Here is a 19,626-nt window from a genome sequence, read left to right as displayed (position 1 = left end):
CCGCAAGGAAACCTGTCTCTACTTGGCCCTGTGCCGGGGGCTGTGTGGGGAAATCGTGCGGCCTCTGGCCCCAAGGCCTCTTGGTTTTCCCCCAAACAGCCTCCTCGCACCTGGATCCCCATGTGGGTCCACGGGACCACAAATATGGCGACAGGTAAGGGAGACCTTATGGGTGTGTGTTCCTTCCCCGAGCCGGGAGAAACAGCTACGGGCTAGTGCTATAGTCTCTCCCTCCAACTCTTCCGCAGGCTCTTTGCTCTGATTCTAGGGCAAGACAATGTTCATTTTCCTTTGTCTCATACTAAAGGAAAAAAAAAACGATTAGTAGGGTTGCCAAAGGATTCGTTTTAAATAGGGCTTAAGCACTCGACTTTTCAGAACTTCGGGTGAAAGCAGGTGCCAGGCAGGACAGGGCATTCATTCCAGGGGTGCTCTCTCAGCCTCCCCATTAGGGGCAGGAGCTGCTGTGTGTCACTGCCTACAGATCTTACAGCTCTGGGGGGCAGCTACCCCAGACCATTAGAAATGCCATCCTTAAGGCCAGGAGTACAAGGTCTGGACACTGCTGTCTTTAGAAAAATCTAACGGACAGCTAAGATTAAGAACCACTGGCCCAAAGCCTCAACTTAACTATAACAGAACAACCACGAGGTCATGTTAAGAAATTATTAAGAAATTATTCACTGCCCTTGGCAGGAGCTGGTTTGGAGACAGCATCCAGCGGCCCCTGTACATATCCTGGGCCTCAGACACTAAGCTGTGAATATCCCAGGCTCTCTGGAGAGGAGAGAGAAGGGGGCCCGGGAAGCTCCCTCCCACCCACGGGGACTCTGCACGCCGACCATCCTTGACCTTGGCTCTCGAGCCAGCTGGCCTCTGGAGCTCCCACTTGGTGGTCCTGATGGTGGCCTCGCTGTGCACCACCTGGGGGGCCCTCCCCGTCTGTAAGATCTCCAGGAGGGTGGACTTGCCCTGGCGAGGAGGACCCACGATGATCATTTTCATCAGCTTGCACTTCTCTGCTTTCCGCAGCTGAGCGCGCAGGTAAGACAACATCGCTTTGGGGCCTACGCGAAATCACAGAGCGGGGAATGTAGACGCTGCTGACATACGGACGAGAACATGCTCATAGCTCTTGGGAAACAAAATCCCGTCTTGAAGGAACACTTCCCATGTGTTCTAATGGGGGAAGTGGAGAGGGCGATTGGGTCGGATGGGGGGAAGCTGCGGTCATAATTACCCCAAAAGTGGAGTCCAAAAGTCAAGGACCTAAAAACAAGATTCTTCCTGCCCAGAGAATCACAGATAGCTTTATCATATAGTTAACTGCACTACGATGGTGCTTAGCAATGATCAGTTTCCGGGTAATCTCACAGCACCTGCCCAATCACAGAGCCCAAGTTGCTTCCAGCCCAGGTCCTTAACGACTGGACTTGAGTCCTCTTTCCCTGGGGCAGGGGGGCGGTGGGGGGAGGGCTGGTTGTCTCGGAAGCCCTACCTTCTTTTTTGATCTCCGTGGGCACGTTGCTGATGTTCAGGTCTTCGATGTCCAACTGCCAGAGGTTGCTTAGCTGTCCCAGCTCAGAAGGGAGCTCGCGGAGGCCAGGATTGCTGAGGGCACACACACACCATGGGAGGACACAAAGAAACACACATACGCACGCACGCAGCAGCCTGCCAGCCTCTGGGGCCTGCACCCCAAGCCCAACATCTCAGGCCCTGCTTTCGCGCGTTCCATTGAGAGAGCAATTCCCAAAGCCTTTCTCGCTGGAAGGCCAGCTCTGTCTTCTGCAGAGCCCCGTGGCTTAGAACTAGATTTCCTCCCCCAACGTCCTCTGTCTTCTATTTATTACGATGCCATAAAGATTATTAGCATCTCTTCTCAAAAAGGCAATGTAAACAAATTATTTGGTATTTTCATTGTTTCGCACACTGCACCCCCCACAGTGCCTGGCAGTAGGTATTCAATAAATAGAAGGATGGGTGGCTGAGCAGTTCTCATTAGGACTGAGCACAGCAGCACGCAGGGCATCACGGCATCGCGGCCCCTGCCTTCCCCTCTTCCCACCACTTGGACTAAGCCCCATTCTGAACGTCCCCCCGCTGCCTCCCGGTACATAGATGGCTTCTTTCCCCCGGTGTCTGTGTCCTCTGACGGGTTCCAGAGGACAGTCTGCCTCCCTGTGCCAGCCGAGTACTCACTTTCCCAGGTAGAGTTCTGATAAGCTCTTCAGGAGGCAAACCGAGGGAGGGACGGCATCCAGGTGATTGTCGTTCAGACAAAGAACTTCCAAAGACTCACTTAGGAAGGCTGGGAATTCCAGCACACCCGCTGTGAAGAAATGGCCAAGACCGGATGTTTGCCGATGATTCCGGACCATGATGTCCTCCGGGTGCAGAAGCTGGTGCAGCCTCCACAGCATTTTGGCAAGTCGACCTGAGCAAGGTGCTCATCTTCCTGACCTAGGGATTCTAATTCTAGGGGATGGTCCTACAGGCAACCTCGCACGCGTGTAGCAAGGATGTGAGGGCAGCACATTCCATGCACACTGTTCGGAACAGCAAAGACCGAAGACAGCCTACATGCCACCCCCCGCCCCCCACAGGGAAGTGGCTGATGAATAACAGGATAATATCCAGCTCTTGCAAAAACGGGGCAGGTCTACAGTACGGGTAGGAAGTGATACTCAAGAGCTATTTGTGAACTGAAAACGGGTGTGTGCGGGCATGTGAGCAAATACACACCCCGTGCATGTATGTGTGTGTGTTTCATGTATGTGTGCCATAATGCAGACAGATGCTTCGAGATGCTGTTTACGTGCAGGCCACGCACGCACACAGGTGCATGATGTTATAGGTGTGTGCACACACACCACACGTGTATGCACGTTACAGGCACGCGGATACACACAGGCCCATAGGCACATACACGTTATACATGTATGTTAGACACAAACATAATCGTTACTGGAGACACATCAAATTCCACCCTCGTCTCTGGGGAAGGGAATTCCTAGGAGATTGGATATTCATTCCACACCATTTGACACTGTTCAAAAATTCTGCTTACCATGGACATGTTTTCTTCAATTAAAAAAAAACCAATCCATTACAAAATAATACAACGAGCTTGGTTTTTATGCTTCCTGAGAAGCATCTCTGAAAAACCAGCCAACTCTCTAGTATTTAAGCGACTTCGTTAATGAGGCTAATTATGAGATACCCATTAAGAGCATGTTGCCTGTGTTCCTTCCACGGGCACCGGAGTGTGGGAGCTGAGAGTGACTGCGGCCCGGAGCTTGGACTCGTGCACTGATGGGGATCAGAGTCTCAGATTTCAGTAAAATCTCCAAAGTGCCTTATCCTCCCTGGTAAAGCGGGGGGGGGGGGGGAGCAGGACTCCACACCCCCGCAAGGGCCCCTTTCAGCTCCCGCTCCCAGAACTCAAGATAAAAGACAGCCCCAAAGCCCTCTCCTCTGGCCCTCTGCCAGCCCAGCGAGATAGAGAAGCCAGGAATCTTTTGTTGGGCTGGAGTGACTTTCCTGTCCTTGATCACAACTTCCTCCCTTCCCTCTGGCTCTTCTCCACATGTGTCGCCTGTAGTATCGATGTAATGGGGTAACCTGACATCAGAGAATGTTCCGGGACAGACGATAACGGAATCCTGGAATCTGTGCCTGGAAAACCAGCCCAGCTGGCCCCCATGGGAAGGGGACTCAGTGCAGTGCCTCCTTGAGGGTAAGAAAGGTGCAACACTTATAAGGACGGCTTTGAACCTAAGAAAAACGCTCAACGGGACTTTTTTTTTCCCTCCCAATGAAAAAGAATGACTCCCTTTAGCCGGCCCTGACGCACACTGAAAGAACACACGCGGGAAGAAAGAAAGGCTCACTTTCTTCCCCGAGAACATGTTCAGAACACCTGGCCTCTATGCTTTCTGATTTTCAAGTCCTACGTCGGTGTTTATGAAGGAATTACCACGGCAGAGGCAGCACCTGTCACAGAGCTCCTGGCCCCGCGCAGACACGGCCGGCGAGAGCACAGCCCGAGGTATTTATGAACTGTAATTATTCCTAAGTTATTTATGACTCTGCTGGTCTGAATTTTACCGTAAAAACGGCTGTCCAAATTATTTTTGGACGAGGCCCCCGCACAAATAGGACTACTTGAATGTACATAAATCTCCTTGGAATTTTACTATCCCTCTGCAAACAAGTTAGCTTTTATAGATAATTCCTTACCCCAGGATCAACAGCCCCCAGAGAATAACCCCCACAGAGGAAGAATTTGCAATGGGTCTCCTTCTTTTCATTCAGGGGTGGGCCTCAACTTTCCCGAGGAGACGAAATTAACAAACTCAAGAGCCCTTTGTCCTGTGCCAATGTCCTGTGCTCCCTCGACCTCTGCAGGGAAACTTCCAAAGGGTGTGGCCTCCTCGCCTCACTCCCCAGACGGGCTCCCGCGGGCCACCGGCAAAGCCGTTTTCCAGAACACGAGTACACGCTCCTGTTGTGTTTTTCGTGGCGTGCCTTTGGCCTTGCACTCTGGCGGCTTCACAAGGGAGTGTCTGGTCCCAGTGAGTGTTGGGCCCTACATCCTCTTGCCCTTGTGCATTTCTAGGCTGGAGACACCTTTCTCACCCACTCAAGTGCGCGAAGCTCAGTCCGCAGCAAGGGAAGCCTGCCCAAGATCCATCCCAGCTACACTTTTCACGGATATTATACTGTTTGGGCATTAATGAGAAGAGAGTGTTTGTCTGTCCTTCCTTCCAAGTGAAATCCCTACGTCTGGACTCAATTTCCAAAGTCCTAAGGCCCCTGCATTTTAAAAAGGATGAGTTAGGAAACTCCTTATTGTATGTCCCCATTAGTGTGGTTTGGGGCCTTCTCATTTGTTTCTGGGCCACTTGGACTTCCTTTTCTGCAAACTGTTTATATCCATTGCCCTCCCCCTTTTTTTTTTCCAATTGAGTTGTCCTTTTCAAAAAAATTAATTTGTAAGCAGTCTTTGTATATGAGGGACTTAAGCCAATTTATGTCGCAATGATTTGCATTGAGAATATTTCTTCTGAGTCTGTTTGCATTATAACTTGGTTTATGATGCCTTTTACCGAACAAAGCTTTTCAATTTTTACGAAGCCCAAGGTTTCGGTCTTTTTCTAGCGACTTCTGGATTTCCCATCTAGTTTTTAAAGGACTTCTCCATTCCTCAATTTTAACTATATTCTCTTAAATGTTTGTTTTCTTTTTCTTTTATGTTGAAATCTGAAATCCACATGGAGACTTTTGTAGTTAATGTAAGCAGGGTATCCAGTGCTGTGATTTTCCCCTTCTAACTGGACAGGCAGGTAACAATAAAACATGTTTCCCTCACTAAATCGAAATGCCACCTGTGTCATATACTAAATTCCTATTATTTCCTTAGGTCTGTTCCACTGATGACGTGTTCCTTTTTAATCACATGTAAACACACACACTCATACATGACTGATACAATGTATGTCGTATGTATATTTACACACATACCAGTTCACTAAAAAGTGTAACAGGTGGACAAACTATTTAGGTCATCTCCTGCAAATGTGTCCTGGCCTCTGGCATTTCTCGTCCCCATCTTACACCATCTGTCCTAAAAGAGCGCTGGCCAACATACTCTGAGCCAAAGAACAATGTTCTGTTACATTGAGAATGACCTAAATATTGGTTCCTGTTCTCCGGGACAGCATCCTGAGGGATATTTGTGTGAGCATAGCTGGCTTTAGAAGTCTTAGCTTTCAGGTGAAAAAAGAGGGCTGGCTGAGGAACTGGAGGGACAGGTCCACACCTTCCCCCCATACCTCCCAGAGGACGATGAATGAGAAGAATTTATTTTCCTAGAATGCTGTCTGCTGAGCTGGCCAGGCTGTAAGACCAGTAAGAATGCTCTAGGAACAGTTGTTTCTGATGAGTTTGGGCGAAGACCCAAGCCCCTCCAGAATCTCAGCTGGCCAGGACAGTGGGGGCTGTGTTCCCATGTGGTCTTCACCAGACGCTACAGTGTGGCAGTGAGGACTTCACGGTGCTACCCTTCCCAACCTTGGGGCTGGGGTCCCACACTGTTGGCCTGAAACCTGGTTCTGTCACTGAGCAACCACGTGACCTGGGCAAGTCAGTCAGCCCCTGTGCTGCAGACTGAATTGTGTCCCCTCCCTCCCTTACACGTCGAGGCCCTAACCCCAACATGATGGTATTTGGAGCTGGAGCCTTTGGGAGATGATCAGGTTTAGCTGAGGTCATGAAGGTAGGGTCTCCATGATGGGATTAGTGCCCTTATAAGAAGAGATACCAGAAAGCTTGCTCCGTCTGTCTGTCTGTCTGTCTGAGAACACAAGAAGACCCTTACACGGAGCCTGACTGCAGACTTCCAGCCTCCAGAACTGTGAGCGCACACATCTCTATCGTCTCAGCCGCCCAGTCTGTGGTGCTTTGTTATGGGAGCCTGAGCTGCCTGCAAGCCCGTGGTAGCCTCAGCTTCCTCACCTGCACAATGGGGAACCCCAAGCCTTACCCCATGCCATGAGCCTTACAGAAAGGCACTACCGGGGTACCGTCCCTAGGGAGGTGCTCACTCAACGGCAGAGCCATCCACACAATAGCTACCAGTCTCATCGACTGCAAGCAAAGAAGAGGGCTTCAGGATACTTGCAGGCCAAACCCCTCTGATGAGCAAGGGGCACAGGGCGCGCCCAGGTTTTTCGGGGAAAGCCGCATGCAAGGGCGACCCCCGGTGGTGGAGCAAGGAGCTGCCCGCCCGGCTGTCTCATCGGCCCCCACGGACACACACACCTGTCTCGGTCCCAGAACGCTGGCGCCCTCTGGTGGTGAAAAAGGAAATACGCTTTGTTTTCAGTCCGTCTTCATTTCTGCAGGGGCAAAAAAAAGTCACATTTTGAGGACAGGACAATTTTTGCTGTGACTATATAATGCCGAGCCATGCGGAGATAAGGAAGAACATTCCATCAGCAGGGTGTTTGGGCCCCCTGCAGCTACTATGTAAGCACCCACAGCCCGTGCCTGCTAACTGCACTGCTTATGCTCAGAAGTCTTTGGGGAAAAAAATGTCCAGGGGAGGTGATGACCAATGGTGGCATTACCAATGGTGATGTCCATTCTTGAGCTTTTCCATTTCAGGCAGGTGTGAGCATTTCTGTGCCTGGCAAGAAGGCCCATTTCAGTGTGACATGGAGAGTGATTCCATATCACACACTCTCACCTGGGGTGGGGGTGGGGGTTCTCTTTTGGGGGGTCAAGTCCTGCGAAGAAGTGGGCTTCAGCAAGTGAAATAGAGAGGCTGGTATCCAGGACCCCCCCCCCCCCCAAGAGCCAGCTGTGCTCATCCCAAGATTTTCATCTTTTTTTTTTTTTTTAAAGATTTTATTTATTTATTTGACAGAGACAGCCAGCGAGAGAGGGAACACAAGCAGGGGGAGTGGGAGAGGAAGAAGCAGGCTCCTAGCAGAGGAGCCTGATGTGGGGCTCGATCCCAGAACGCTGGGATCACGCCCTGAGCTGAAGGCAGATGCTTAACGACTGTGCCACCCAGGCGCCCCCAGATTTTCATCTTTCATTAGAAGGCTTTGGGAGTGATTTTTATTCAATGGATGTGCATTTGGGTTAGTGATTGGCCAAAACCTTGGAACAGAATGACAGGTGAAGCTGATGTGAGAAGATCCTCCAGGAGCCTTTAAAAATTAGAAATGGGAGGACACTGTTATGGGTGAATTGTGCCCCCCTTTCTAATTTAGGTTTTGAAGTCTTTTTTTTTTTTTTAAGATTTATTTATTTATTTGTCAGAGAGAGAGAGAGCACAAGCAGGGGGAGCTACAGGCAGAGGGAGAAGCAGGCTCCCCGCCGAGCAGGGAGCCCGATATGGAACTTGATCCCAGGACCCTGGGATCGTGACCTAAACCAAAGGCAGACAGACACTTGACCGACTGAGCCACCCAGGCACCCCTATGTTTTGAAGTCCTAACCCCCAGGACCGCCGAATGTGACTGTATTTGGAGGTGGGGTCTTTAAAGAGGTAAACAAGTGAAAATGAGGTCATATGAGTGGACTGTAAGCCACTCTGACCGGTGTCCTTCTAAGGAGAGATTCGGACACAGACACGCACAGAGGGAGACCATGTAAGACACAGGGCAGAGGGGATGCAAGCCCAGGGGAGAGGCCTCGGGCACCTTAACCTCAGACTCCCCACCTGCAGAAGTGTGGAGGGACTAGTGTCTCTTGTTCAAGCCTGTGGTACTTGTTATGGCAGCCCTAGCCAACCGACAGAGACACCAACCCACGGGGCTGCGGGACTGTGGTCACACATGCGTTTCAGAACTTGCCGGGGTAAAGAGCCCCCATGCTTACTTGCCAAATTGGTTTCTGGAGAGATCCAGGGTTTTGAGCTGTCTGCAGGTCCACTTCTCTGGAGGTGGCAGTGCCATGAGCTGGTTTCCCTGTAACCTCAGGAACATGAGAGCCTGGAGGGAAAGAGAGAGGGAGAGGCAGAGACACTGTCAAACACCACAGGGCGGAGAGACGGAGGAGAAGGGTCAGCTCCCTGACCAAACGCAGGGAAATGATGATAATCGGTTCACCTTCCCGAAGGTTCCAATAGGGTCGGGCTCAGTAGCCTCTTAGAACTCGCGAAATTATACCCAGTGCGGCAAACAGGACCGTCTGTACACGAGCCTTCCCCCCAGATCAGTGGGAGGCAGTTATTCCAGAAGGAAAGGAGTCCAAGTATGTCTCAGAGTGACAATTATTCACGGGCCTGTCTGTGGAGCAGTGGCCCAGGCATCACACGGCAGGGGAGGGGCTGCAGCACACTGCGGGGCGCCCCTGCCTCCCGTGACCTCCTCAGGTGATGCCCTACACAGGGGCAGGGTGGCGGGACACCATCAAGAATTTCCCTCTTGATCTGCTGCTTCTGGGCTTGGTGGGAACCAGAAAGCCCAGCTGGCATGCTGCTGGGGTGGAATGAGGAAACCGACTCAGAACGGGGACTAAACTAATGGCCAGGGTGCCCCTGAGGGTAGCAGTGACCTACACCCTCACCTACCAGGGCGCCCCTTGAAGTGTGCACACCCTGGGGCCTGAGACTTAATGGCCCGCGCTCCTGAGAACACACAGATGGAAGGTACCTTCTTGGCCCTTTAGGGGTCCCTGAACATGAGGGGAAGCTGCACTTCTCCCTGCATGAGAACCTGTGGGGGCCCAGGAGGCCGGTGTGGCAGGACCGCGGGCCGAGGCCTGTGCGCTCTGCCCGGGGCTGCCCTGGTGCCTTCAGCCAACACTGGTCAGGCCCCGATCTGGGGCTGGCCCTCGGTGCCAAGAGATGAATATAAGCTGTGCTCTGCTTAAGGGGCTCCTGTTCGAGTGGGTAAAACAGACACAGATCGGCAAACCACCGAAGACAAGAGAGCAGCCCCGTGTGGGGGGAGTCGGGGGGACACAGGGCTCTGGCAAAAGGCACTTTCTTGAGTTCACATCCAAAGAAGCTTCTGACCCCCAGCAATTCCAGTCCTGCCACATTTGCACACTGGTAGGCCTTGAGGGGGGGCACCCAGGGACCCAGAAGGACAGAGGCCAGTGGCGGCCAGACAGAGGGCTGCTGGGCTGTACTTACACTCTTCAACATCGAAGAGTCCTTGAGGATAAAAACCCATGCTTTCCCTTCCCTTCACAGAGCTGTTTTCATTTTGCTCACTTCCTCCCAATCTTCGCTCATGAACACGCACATTTTTGACAACTGAACTTTTTTTTTTTTTTTTTTTGGTCTCAGAAGCTCAGGAGAAGACTACAGATTGTACTGCAACGTGGACTGATTTCCTCACAAAAGCCAAAAATGAGAAAGAGAGGGCGATCAGACTTACATCAAGCTGGAAAAGCCCCAGGGGAACTTCCTTGAGAGCGTTTTCTGAGAAATCCACATCCCTCAGGTGGTTTTTCCAAAAGAGAGCCATCTTGTCTGGTAGAGATTCCAGAGCATTTTTGGATGCTTTACAACATTTCTAGGAGTTTGACGAGAAAGCGAATGAGATATTAATTAGCTTTTTAAGTGCAGTGGTGCTTTTGAGTAAGACCGTTTCCAAATCTGATGTGAAAAATCAGAACTCGACAGTAGGGCTCTGTCGTAAACACAACTCGGTGAAGAGCCTACAAACTGTCATTGTCCCGTGTTCCTGTTCTTGCTCCAAGGAAGGGACGGGAATGGTTTCCTGAGGGAGACAAAGGGGGCTCATGCTCCTATCCCTTCATTCCAGAACATCTGGCCCATCGTCCTCGGGAATAACGGCATCATTCAGGACCAAGCTCTAGGGATGAGCCGGTTTCCCACACACACATATGTTTAAACCAGAATGAGAATGCTCGCGATGGAGAATTTCTTGGTTTGAAACCAACAGCAATAAAACATAAACATTCTTTACGCTGGTCCATCTGTTTTAACACTCAAACTTCCCCAGGAACAAAAACGCCATTTAATTGGCAGTGTGGTGGACGTGGATTCTTCTTCTTCTCTTCTTTGTTCTTATTTCACAGCTAGTTGAAAGGAACCATGCCTCACTTTCGGGCAGAACTCCTCCTATGCCAGACGTGCACGCTGTAACGGTGGAAAGTTCTATGGGTGTTACGGCACAGATCTAAAGCCGGAGTCGGGGTGGAGGGTGGGGGAGGGGAAGGGGCTGGCTTTCAGGTGAGTCACCTGAGACACTCAGTGGCAGGATGCTGAGAGACACCGCTCAAGGGCATTGCTGCTACCCAGCCTGGTCACCGAGGGGAGGAAGTAAGACAGAGCCCTGACCAGAGCTCTGGTTCACGTGAGAGGCGGGGCTGACCGGTCTTTCGTGATTTCCGGTACAATACTCACCAAAGGGCAGGCCCAGGCACCTGGAAACACCTTCAGGTTATTTCTGGAGACATTCAGAGAACTTAGTGACTTGAAGCAATGAAGGAAAAGTGCAGGTAGTTCTGTCAATCTATTGTCAGAAATGTCAAGCTCCTGTAGCTTCCGCAAACCGATCCAGTTAGTGGCTAGGGAGAGAGAGAATAATAAACTGGTAAAAGATGGCTGTCAAGAACAAAATGACAAATTAGGTCAGGTTGTCGATGATACAACATACCACCTTCTTCTTCAAACAATTTTTCTAAGTAATTTTTGGAAGCTGTCAGTTTTTGAAGTTTCGAGAGGTGCAGGAATCCCGGTGGGAGGTGGGGCAATTTGTTGCTGGAAATGTCAATCTCGAGGAGCCTGCGGTTGGGGAAGGAGGCAGTCAAGGCATCAGAAGAAAGAGGAAAAGCTTCACTGTTACATGTTTCTCTGTAGGCGTATTTCTCTCTTCCCCTCGCGCAAAGCTGAAGACCGTGCGTGGAAAACGTCTCAATAGGACTTCTATTCATCACATTAACCGTCACCATGTCCCGTGTAGACAAAGAAAATCCAACATCTCTTTGGTGGGCCCTGGACTCACTGACCAGTAGGGATGCAAACCTTTCTCAATATATGATAGCAAAGTCAGCTGGTGTCTTGGAAGCTGCTGGAAGGCCACAGGGCCGTGCTTCGAGCTGTCTGGACCCCCGAGTCTGGCCCTGGCTAAAGACCCCCACTCAGAAGGCACTTGTCCTTGAAATGTTTGTGTGGCGCCTTCCTCCCCGTGGCTTACATCTGACCCTATGCTCTTAGGAACATTCTCTCTTACTTCGCTCTAAGTGAGGCCTTAGCTTTTGAAATCGGCCCAAATCCTTTGTAGAGTGAGGATTGCGCACGTCAGTGAGGGTAAGCCCTCCCCCTTCCCATGCAGCCTCAGGGGGAAGGCTCAGGCCTCCTCCCAGGGCCTCCTGAAAAAGGAGACCAGGAGCGGCCCTGCCATGCCCCTGCTGCCAGAGCGCGGTAGGGGTAACTGTGCCTGTGAGGCCCCTCCCACTTTCCCTGGGAGGTCAAATAAAACCGGGCGCCCCCGGATCTCACTGCTTCCCCCAGCCAGGAAGCGTCCAGCCTTCTCGGGTTTCTGTCTGCTGGACCAGGACCGGACATCTCGGGTGAGCAGCCTACATGGCCACCATGCGCAGTGTAAGGTGGGCCAGACAACCCCCCCCTCCAGACTTCTCTGCGTTCCCCTTGAAAGGAGGGGGACTGTATTCCTCAGAACTGTGTAAGGGCAGGCAGAATTTCTGTCCTTTTACGGAGAATTGGTTTTCAAAACCACAAACTCCAATCAAGGAGTACGTAGGGGGAGGAGGACTGGGGGAGGGGGGTGGCGTTGGGTACAGAGGTCCCCGTGTATACCCCGAGGGGCCCGCGTGGGGCGAGTGCTCACCTGGAGCAGATGATTTCGTCCGATGACTGCACTGCCGGCAGCTCCCCCAGGTGGTTCTTGGAGAGGTTCAGCTTCCGGAGGTTGATGAGTCCCCAGGGGATGACAGAGGGGAGGGAAGCCAGGCAGTTGGCAGAAAGGTCCAGCTCCGTGATCTGGCAGGAGATGTCTATGAGCCAGTCTAGATCCACCCAGGGCAACTTGAGGTGGGACCATTTCACACGAAGAGCCTGGGTTTGGAGAAAGGGGAAAAGCACCCTCAGGCGGTGAGCCCAGGGGCCAATGATGGCTTGGAATAGAGCAATGATTTATTGGGCCTCGAGTCTGTCTGTTCGTCTCAGCTGGAGTCCCAGGGTGTCAGGACTGTGGCCAACTTGTGGCTGGCACTGAGGGGTATCTGCATCTCACAGGTGATCTCCCACCCCACTCTCCAGCCTCTAAGGGGAGCCCGTGGGCGGGGGGCGGGGGGGGGTGAGTGTTCCTTCTTCCAGGGCCTGCTCTGTGCAGAGGACTCCACCCACGCTTGGGGGAGTCTCCCCAGACTGGAGCAGAAGGCTGAAGACCAAACCTGGGTCTCCTGACCTCCCTTCAGGGGTCTCACCCTGTGATGAGAGCTGCCACCGCCTGCAACAGGCCAGGCCCCACACTGGGTGCTTTGTGGATGGGCTGCTCCCAGAGTGAGAAATATATACAGACAATGGCCAGGCCATACATAAAAAACCAGAACTTTGACACGCCACCTGTAGCTACCTGCCTGGGAAACTAACCCCCTTCTCTATAATAACCAGCCCACGAAGCCAGCCTGCTCTAAGCCAGACTTGCAGGGAGCCTCACTGCCACTAGCATCAATCCAGTAACTTCTGTAACAATCAGCCCCAAATGGCCAGGACTTGATGAATCGTGGAGAGCTTCCCCAGTCTGTATCCACGTCCCACTTAAATCAACCAGAGAAAGCCAAAGTGCTCCCCCAGCCAATCATGCAGTACTCCCCATTTCTCGTGAGCTGCCTCCAGCTTCCCTATCAGCAGTGGGGGCACACCAGAGGCTTTCCCTTTCTCCCACGATAAAGCTTTCCCACTCCTCGGCCAAAACGCAAGTGAAGGTAGCTAACTCCCTTGCTACAGCAAACTTGGAATAAATCGCCTTTGCTTTTCTCGTTTGGCTGGCCTTTGCTTATTTCCACAAGAGGGAGTCAGAAAGGCCAGCTGCTTGCTGGGGTGTGGTGGTTAAATACACAGGAGCAGAGTTTTTCTTTTTTTTTTTTCTGGATCATCAAAGAATTTGGGGCTCGATTCGGTTTCTGGGCGGAGGAAATCAACTTTTTGGCTTGTTTCTCCAAAGCAACTGGAAGTCCGTATGAGAACATTAGAGAAGCAAAAAATCAGTGCTCGGCCAACAGGAAAATGTTACCAACCAAGCCGATGGCGGGAAAGACCAGTAAATGGGGTAAGCTCCCTTTTAAAATTGGCAGCAGCAGACAGACGTCCTCACATGGCCACTAGATGGCGATGTGTGTCTGGTCTTTATCTCCTTAGTCCTGGGGCCAGGGTTGGAAAGGGCGGGTCTATGACACCCTTCCAAAGTTCTCGTCTTTGACCCAGGGATGAAGGACTCGGTCTTGTCTCTCCATTCACCTGCATAAGGAGGGGCAGGTGATGGTCTGCTGGATTTGGGGTCAAGAGAATGGATTTTTAAAAAAAGACAAGTAAGTCCCTCTATTGCTGTTTCTCTTGTCATTACTGTTTCCCCCACACTTTTTTATTTTGAAAAATTTCAGACCTGCAGAAGAGCTGACCTTGGACCGTGAACACGCATGAAATGCCCTTCACCTAGAGTCCGTTGTTAATCCGAAGCCACATTTGCTTTCTCTCCTTTCCCTCCATATACACTTTTCATTTTTGTTAAAGATTTAGTTATCTTAGAGGGGGAGGGGCAGAGGGAAAGGAAGAGAGAGAGTCCCAAGCAGACTCCACCGCTGGGCAGGGAGACCAATGTGGGGCTCGATACCATGACCCAAGAGATCATGACCTGAGCCCAAACCAAAAGTCGGACGCTTAACCGGCTGCACCACCCCGGTGTCCCACCCTTCTTCATTTTTTGCTGAATCATTTCCAAGTAAATTATAGCCATCGTGGCACTTCACCCCTAAACACTTCAACAGGTGTCTCTGCAGAACGAGAATATTTTCCTACGTGACCACCATATATTGATCATTTTCAAGAAACGAAATCAATACAATATCATCAGATCTACATTCATAGTCCCAGTTCTCCCAGAAGTGTCTTCCATAATTATTTTGTGTCCTGATCCAGGATCCCATCAGGAATCACACACTGCCTTTTGTTGTCGTGTCCCTCTACTTTTCTTTAATCTAGATTAGTCCCCATGGCTTCTTATAGATTTTCCAATGTTGGCATTGTAATTTTTCAAGTCCTTCCAGCTGTCTCATATATTACCCCATAATCTGAATTCACTCAATTGTTTCCCCTCCTGTTCAGATTCAAGGTCAGCATTTTTGTCAAACGTCTCAGACAACGATGAGTCCTCTCAACTGGACATCACCAGAGGGCACCTGCTGGCAAGTTAGTCTACTACTGGTGATGCCAAGTCTGCTCTGCTGAAGGTAGTGTCCATCAGACCCCTTTTATAAAGGTGCATTTTACTCTTTGTGATTCGTAAGCCATCTATGGAGTGATGTTCTGAGACTAGTGAATATCTTGTGTCCTTATGTCATTTCACCCAGTGGTTTCAGCGGCCATTGTTGATCCCAGCCTGGCTCAGTTAGTACATTGATGGTCACAAAGCAGTGATTTTTCTAAAACTACTATTCTTCCTACATTTGTTACTTGGCATTCTTCTGTACAGAAGGGGGTCTCCCTGCCCCTTTAAAGTATCACTATGGACTCACGGATTTTTTCTTTATTCAGAGTATTACAATTATTATTATCATTATGTCTTTTGCTGCTCCAGTCATCCCCAATTTGGCCAGCGGGAGTCCCATCAAAGGGGCTCCTGTGTTCCTTTGACATATCACTACCTGTTTGGGGTACTTCCTTAAAGTAAAAGAAGCAAAAGAAGATGTCCCCGTCTCCTCTGGAGCTTTCCAAGCCCCAACTCTGGACTCAGCCCTGAGTCCCTTTAGCAGAAAATGGTATTTAGAAACTAGAATCTGGGTGTTAGGCATACCCACTGCTCCCGGGGTGTCACGGCTTCTCAGCCCATTGATCCGACACATCTCTGTATTGTACACGAGTGCATTCTGATGCCTCCAATTCAAATCCAGCCACATGGGCTTCTCCCTCATCTTTCCATAATTCACAATTGCATCACCCTTCAGCTGGTTATTGTCGGTTTTCATTTGCTAAATAAGCAGTTTAAATAAGCCAGATGATGTCTAGGTCACTTCTGGACCCAGGATTCTCCCTGGCTTGTGTGCTGAGAGGGAGTGTCCTCCTGTGGGGAGCCTTGGGATCAGCATGACAGCTGACCCAGGAGCGGGCTGAGAGGAAGGTCACCGTTCCAGGGTTTGCAATGCCAAGTCAGAGAAGGGCCCGGCGGCCTCTTCTTCCTGGGTTTTTGGAGACACGCACCAGTCCCGGGCCTAGGACCAGACAGCTGGACACAAAGCCAAGAGGCCCAGATCGCAGCCTGACTCTCCACTCACCCTGTGTGGCCATTTCTGGTCATTCAACACCAAGTGGATTTGTCGTGGACTGACACGGCAGCCAAACGGAAGCTGAAAACGAGGCTGCTTTTGGTTTTGAATTTTAAGAACAAATCTTAGGTGTCTATTCAAAGTCTTATAAATCAAATGTCAGGACCATCAAAATTAACTTAAAAAAGCCAGCAATGACTCCGATTGTTGCTGTGACATGAACAAATGGCGGTACAAAAGGATGAGCGGAGATGTCCTGTCCGGACAATGGCAGTCTCCCTCCTGCCCCAGCCCCAGGTCTCTGGCGTGTTCTGTGAGCGCAGAGCTGCAGCCTGTGATCCCGGCGGGAGCAGGGCCCAACCTCAGCAGCCCCGAGCCCCTTGTCTGCCTGACTAACTCCATGTGGGGCCTCGGGCAGGTTGTGGTAGACGTGGATATCTTCTCGGGCTCTGTCTGGCCCAACTTCCCTTCTGTGAACCTGCCTGGGTCCTCTCCTGTGCCCCAGCCGGCAGTGTGGCCGTCCAGCACCCAGAGCCCTAACTGACGGTCCTGGATGGTCAGCAGCATGCCCCGCATACAGCAGACACTAAATAAATGTTTGCACATTGACAAGAATCAAACCATTGAGAACTGCAATCTGTCCATTCAGAGCTCCAACCTGTTCAATCATCCTAAAATGTCAAGGTCTGCTCAGAAACCCTTCAGGCATCTCCCAGCCCCAGGCCGCCGGCAGCAGGGCATCCCAACTCCTTCCCTGGGGCGCCCCACACCGCCAGTCTCCCCTGCCACTTTCCAGCTTCAGGCCTCACTGTCTCCTCCCTGCCCTCTGCTTGTCCTCTGCATTCCCGCTGGCAGAGGGCTCATGGACTTCACAATTTCTTGTAGGTAGAAGCAACTGGGGGATGGGCACGCTCCCAAGAGCAGATGATTCAAGGCCAAGGGAAAAAAATGCCAATGAAATACAGAAACTGCCTGTTCATGAATGAACCACAGGGCTCAGAAAGTGGACCCAATGCTGACATTCTCTGGAAGGCTGTGTGGACCCAGGGAGTGTGGCCTTGCTGTCAGTAACTGACTGGCCCATTGGCCAGGGGGCTGCTCGGGAGCCCTGGGGCTGCCAATACTCTCCATGGAATGTGCATTGTTTGGTAATGCTTGGATACTGTGGGAAGCACAAGGTTGGTGGGCCTGGAGCTAAGAGAGCTTTCGTAAAAGTGTATTCCTGAAAACCGGCTTCGGCTTCGTTTGGATGGCGGGTGTCATGAGGTCACTCGAGGATCCGAGATTCTGCAGGCCTGGCTGGCCTCTGCCTTCACACCCTGCTCTGCCACCGCAATGGCTCTGCACCCTGCTCTGGTTCTCTCCCTTGGTATTCACAGCCCTCCTACCACCTCCTGTCTAAATCCTACTAATCCTACAAGCTTTGGTGCCAGGACCGCCTTCCTCTTCCTCCACGCGAGTCTGGGGTACCACCTGTAGCTATGTTACGAGGACCCCATCTTGCTTCATCTGGAGGGCACCGTTCTAGCAAAAGAAAATCATCAATAAGTAGAGAGTGGCTATGTGTGCCACTGAATTCGCCAGACATGGGGAAGTGGAGGAAGCAGATGCTGCCAGTTCCTAAAATGGAGAGTTCTTTTCAGGTCTAACCCCCAGCAGAGTTTCTGCAGGGTGGAAATCTGTCAAACTCACGACGCTGCAGGAGAACAAGTCACAAGCAGAAGTCTGAAAACAGGATAACACACTCAGAATATAGACATCCTTGTGAAAAGATTTCTGGGCTTGGTGGTTGAAAAAAAAAAGTGTGAGATTTCTACCTGGTCTTGGGTCAGTTTGAAAACATTCATTAACAAAAGTGATTTTCCTTTCGGTGCCCAAACATTACAGGGTGTCCAAGTATTTACTAAAGCGGCAGAAGGGAAGTTAACACGTGCACAGTTAAAGCAGATGACAGGACACTTGACGTGGAAACCAGCTGGGTGAGCCCTGAAGCCCTTGTTATTTATTTGTGTTTAGCCCGGGGAAAGATCATAATAAACAAGGTTCTGAGGGTGAGAAGCCAGTGATTGCATAATGGAATCCATGTACACTGAATTGCAAAATCAAGGACAGCTGGATGCGGAGATCCCCCCCCCCCCCAGTTCACCAGTGCCGAGGCTAAGGCACCCCCACTCTGGAGAAAACAGACGGAAACGTGCTCGCATTTGTCCTCAAGCACTAGCCCTCAAAATTTCGTGCAAAAGAGAAGGAAGTACTGCTCTTCCAGAGGCAGAGGGGGATGACCTAGAAACTTGTTTCCCGAGGCAGTGGTAGCGATGAGGACCGAATCAAGAAGGCCTAGATGTATTAAGGACATGGCTCAGTGCAGACAGTGATGTCTGGGGTGCTTCTGTGCACGAAAGTCCTCCTTTCATGGGGGCTGCGGTCCAGGAGGGCGATTACCTGCCCCTATACAAACCCGCTTGAAGCCACCAGACATAGACTATCCCAGTGAAAGAGCCAGGAGGCCACACTTACATCACTTTTGTTCACTTTTATCTCAGTGCAACTCTCATTGGCCGAAGAAAGATAATTGGTAAGTGAAAGGCTGTGGTCTATGATGCTTTCAGCCTGGCTTTTAACCTTGAGAGTTGTGGGTTGGCAGGGGCTGTGTGCCTGTGCCGTGGGTTAGGTGGACAAGAGCCTCGCCAGACTGGAAGTTCAATATCACCTCCCCTTGGTCTCTATGGGGCCCACAGAGCAGAACTCATAGCTCTCCTGCCTGTGTTGCCAATTCATCCTTCCTATCGGTTGGTCCGTGTTTGACCTGTGACCTATGGTTCACTGTGTAAAAACCTTTCCTCCCTGAGGCTGTAAATCCTTTGAGGGGACCGACTAGAGCTCCGTGACATTAGGGCATGACACGAAAAGGTAGCTTACAGAATCAGTCTATTCCATCAAGACACACATGTTCAAAGGAGACGAAGGAGACAGAGAATCTCTAAAGTGTATTTGTGAATCCTTGGCCAACGTAAAACGCAAGCCTTTCTTTTCGGTGGTGAAGCAACAGTTCCTGGGATAATGGCAGAGGGTGCTGTCTCCTTATGGGGCCAGACAGAGAGACGAGAGCCACCTTCTGACACGTGAAGGAGCAGGCCAAGCAACCAGACGGCTGGAGACACAGCAGAACCCACGGGTCGGATCTAAACAGAACGGACTTGGCAAAAAGCCCGAAGAATAAGTCAAAAGAAACCCTACAAATGAAAGTGCCTGCAAATGTTCTCCGGGAACCCAGACTGTCTGAGGAGGCCGTGGAGGACAGGGATTTGGCTGGACAAAGGATCAGCACGTTGGAGACAGCGGCTCTGTCCCAGCCTCCTCGTGCATGTGAGGGCTGCAACACACAAGACCCCAATGATCGCACGTGCCACCGTGCCTGCCACCTTGTCCCCGGCGAGAAAACCTCCACATGAGACTTCCAAACACACCAGTTGCTCAAGTCCCTGCACTCTGGCAGGGAAAGGCTCTCAGGAAGAGATGGGACATTCAGCACGTAAAGATGAGTAGGAGACTGGACGTCTGCCCGTGCATGGGAGGTGACCGTGACCGATGGACCCGGGCCAAGGGCAATGGAGCAGCGGCCACAAGATG

The 19,626-nt window shown here is 51.2% G+C and overlaps 1 protein-coding gene across 5 annotated transcripts in view; it reads right to left on the bottom strand.

Moving 5' to 3' along the window:
• LRRK1 (leucine rich repeat kinase 1) overlaps positions 1-19,626 on the bottom strand; it is a 120,976-nt gene that overhangs the window by 36,547 nt on the left and 64,803 nt on the right. For 4 of the 5 annotated variants that reach the window (XM_087856714.1, XM_045795383.2, XM_087856715.1 and 1 more), the window contains 9 exons: positions 12,345-12,571; positions 11,151-11,278; positions 10,898-11,061; positions 9,903-10,040; positions 8,395-8,507; positions 6,826-6,902; positions 2,203-2,332; positions 1,499-1,611; positions 853-1,067 (listed from right to left, as the gene is read on the bottom strand). In XM_087856714.1, coding sequence (XP_087712840.1) covers positions 853-1,067; positions 1,499-1,611; positions 2,203-2,332; positions 6,826-6,902; positions 8,395-8,507; positions 9,903-10,040; positions 10,898-11,061; positions 11,151-11,278; positions 12,345-12,571 — 1,305 coding nt within the window. The remainder of the gene's footprint in view (positions 1-852; positions 1,068-1,498; positions 1,612-2,202; positions 2,333-6,825; positions 6,903-8,394; positions 8,508-9,902; positions 10,041-10,897; positions 11,062-11,150; positions 11,279-12,344; positions 12,572-19,626) is intronic. The other variant, XM_087856716.1, reaches the window with a different exon arrangement.

The sequence above is a fragment of the Ursus americanus genome, chromosome 28, assembly GCF_024610735.1.
Source record: "Ursus americanus isolate L20-20 chromosome 28, mUrsAme1.1.p, whole genome shotgun sequence".
Lineage (NCBI taxonomy): Eukaryota > Metazoa > Chordata > Mammalia > Carnivora > Ursidae > Ursus > Ursus americanus.
The sequence above is the reverse complement of the archived record's forward strand: the minus strand, read 5'-3'. Positions and strand labels throughout refer to the sequence as shown.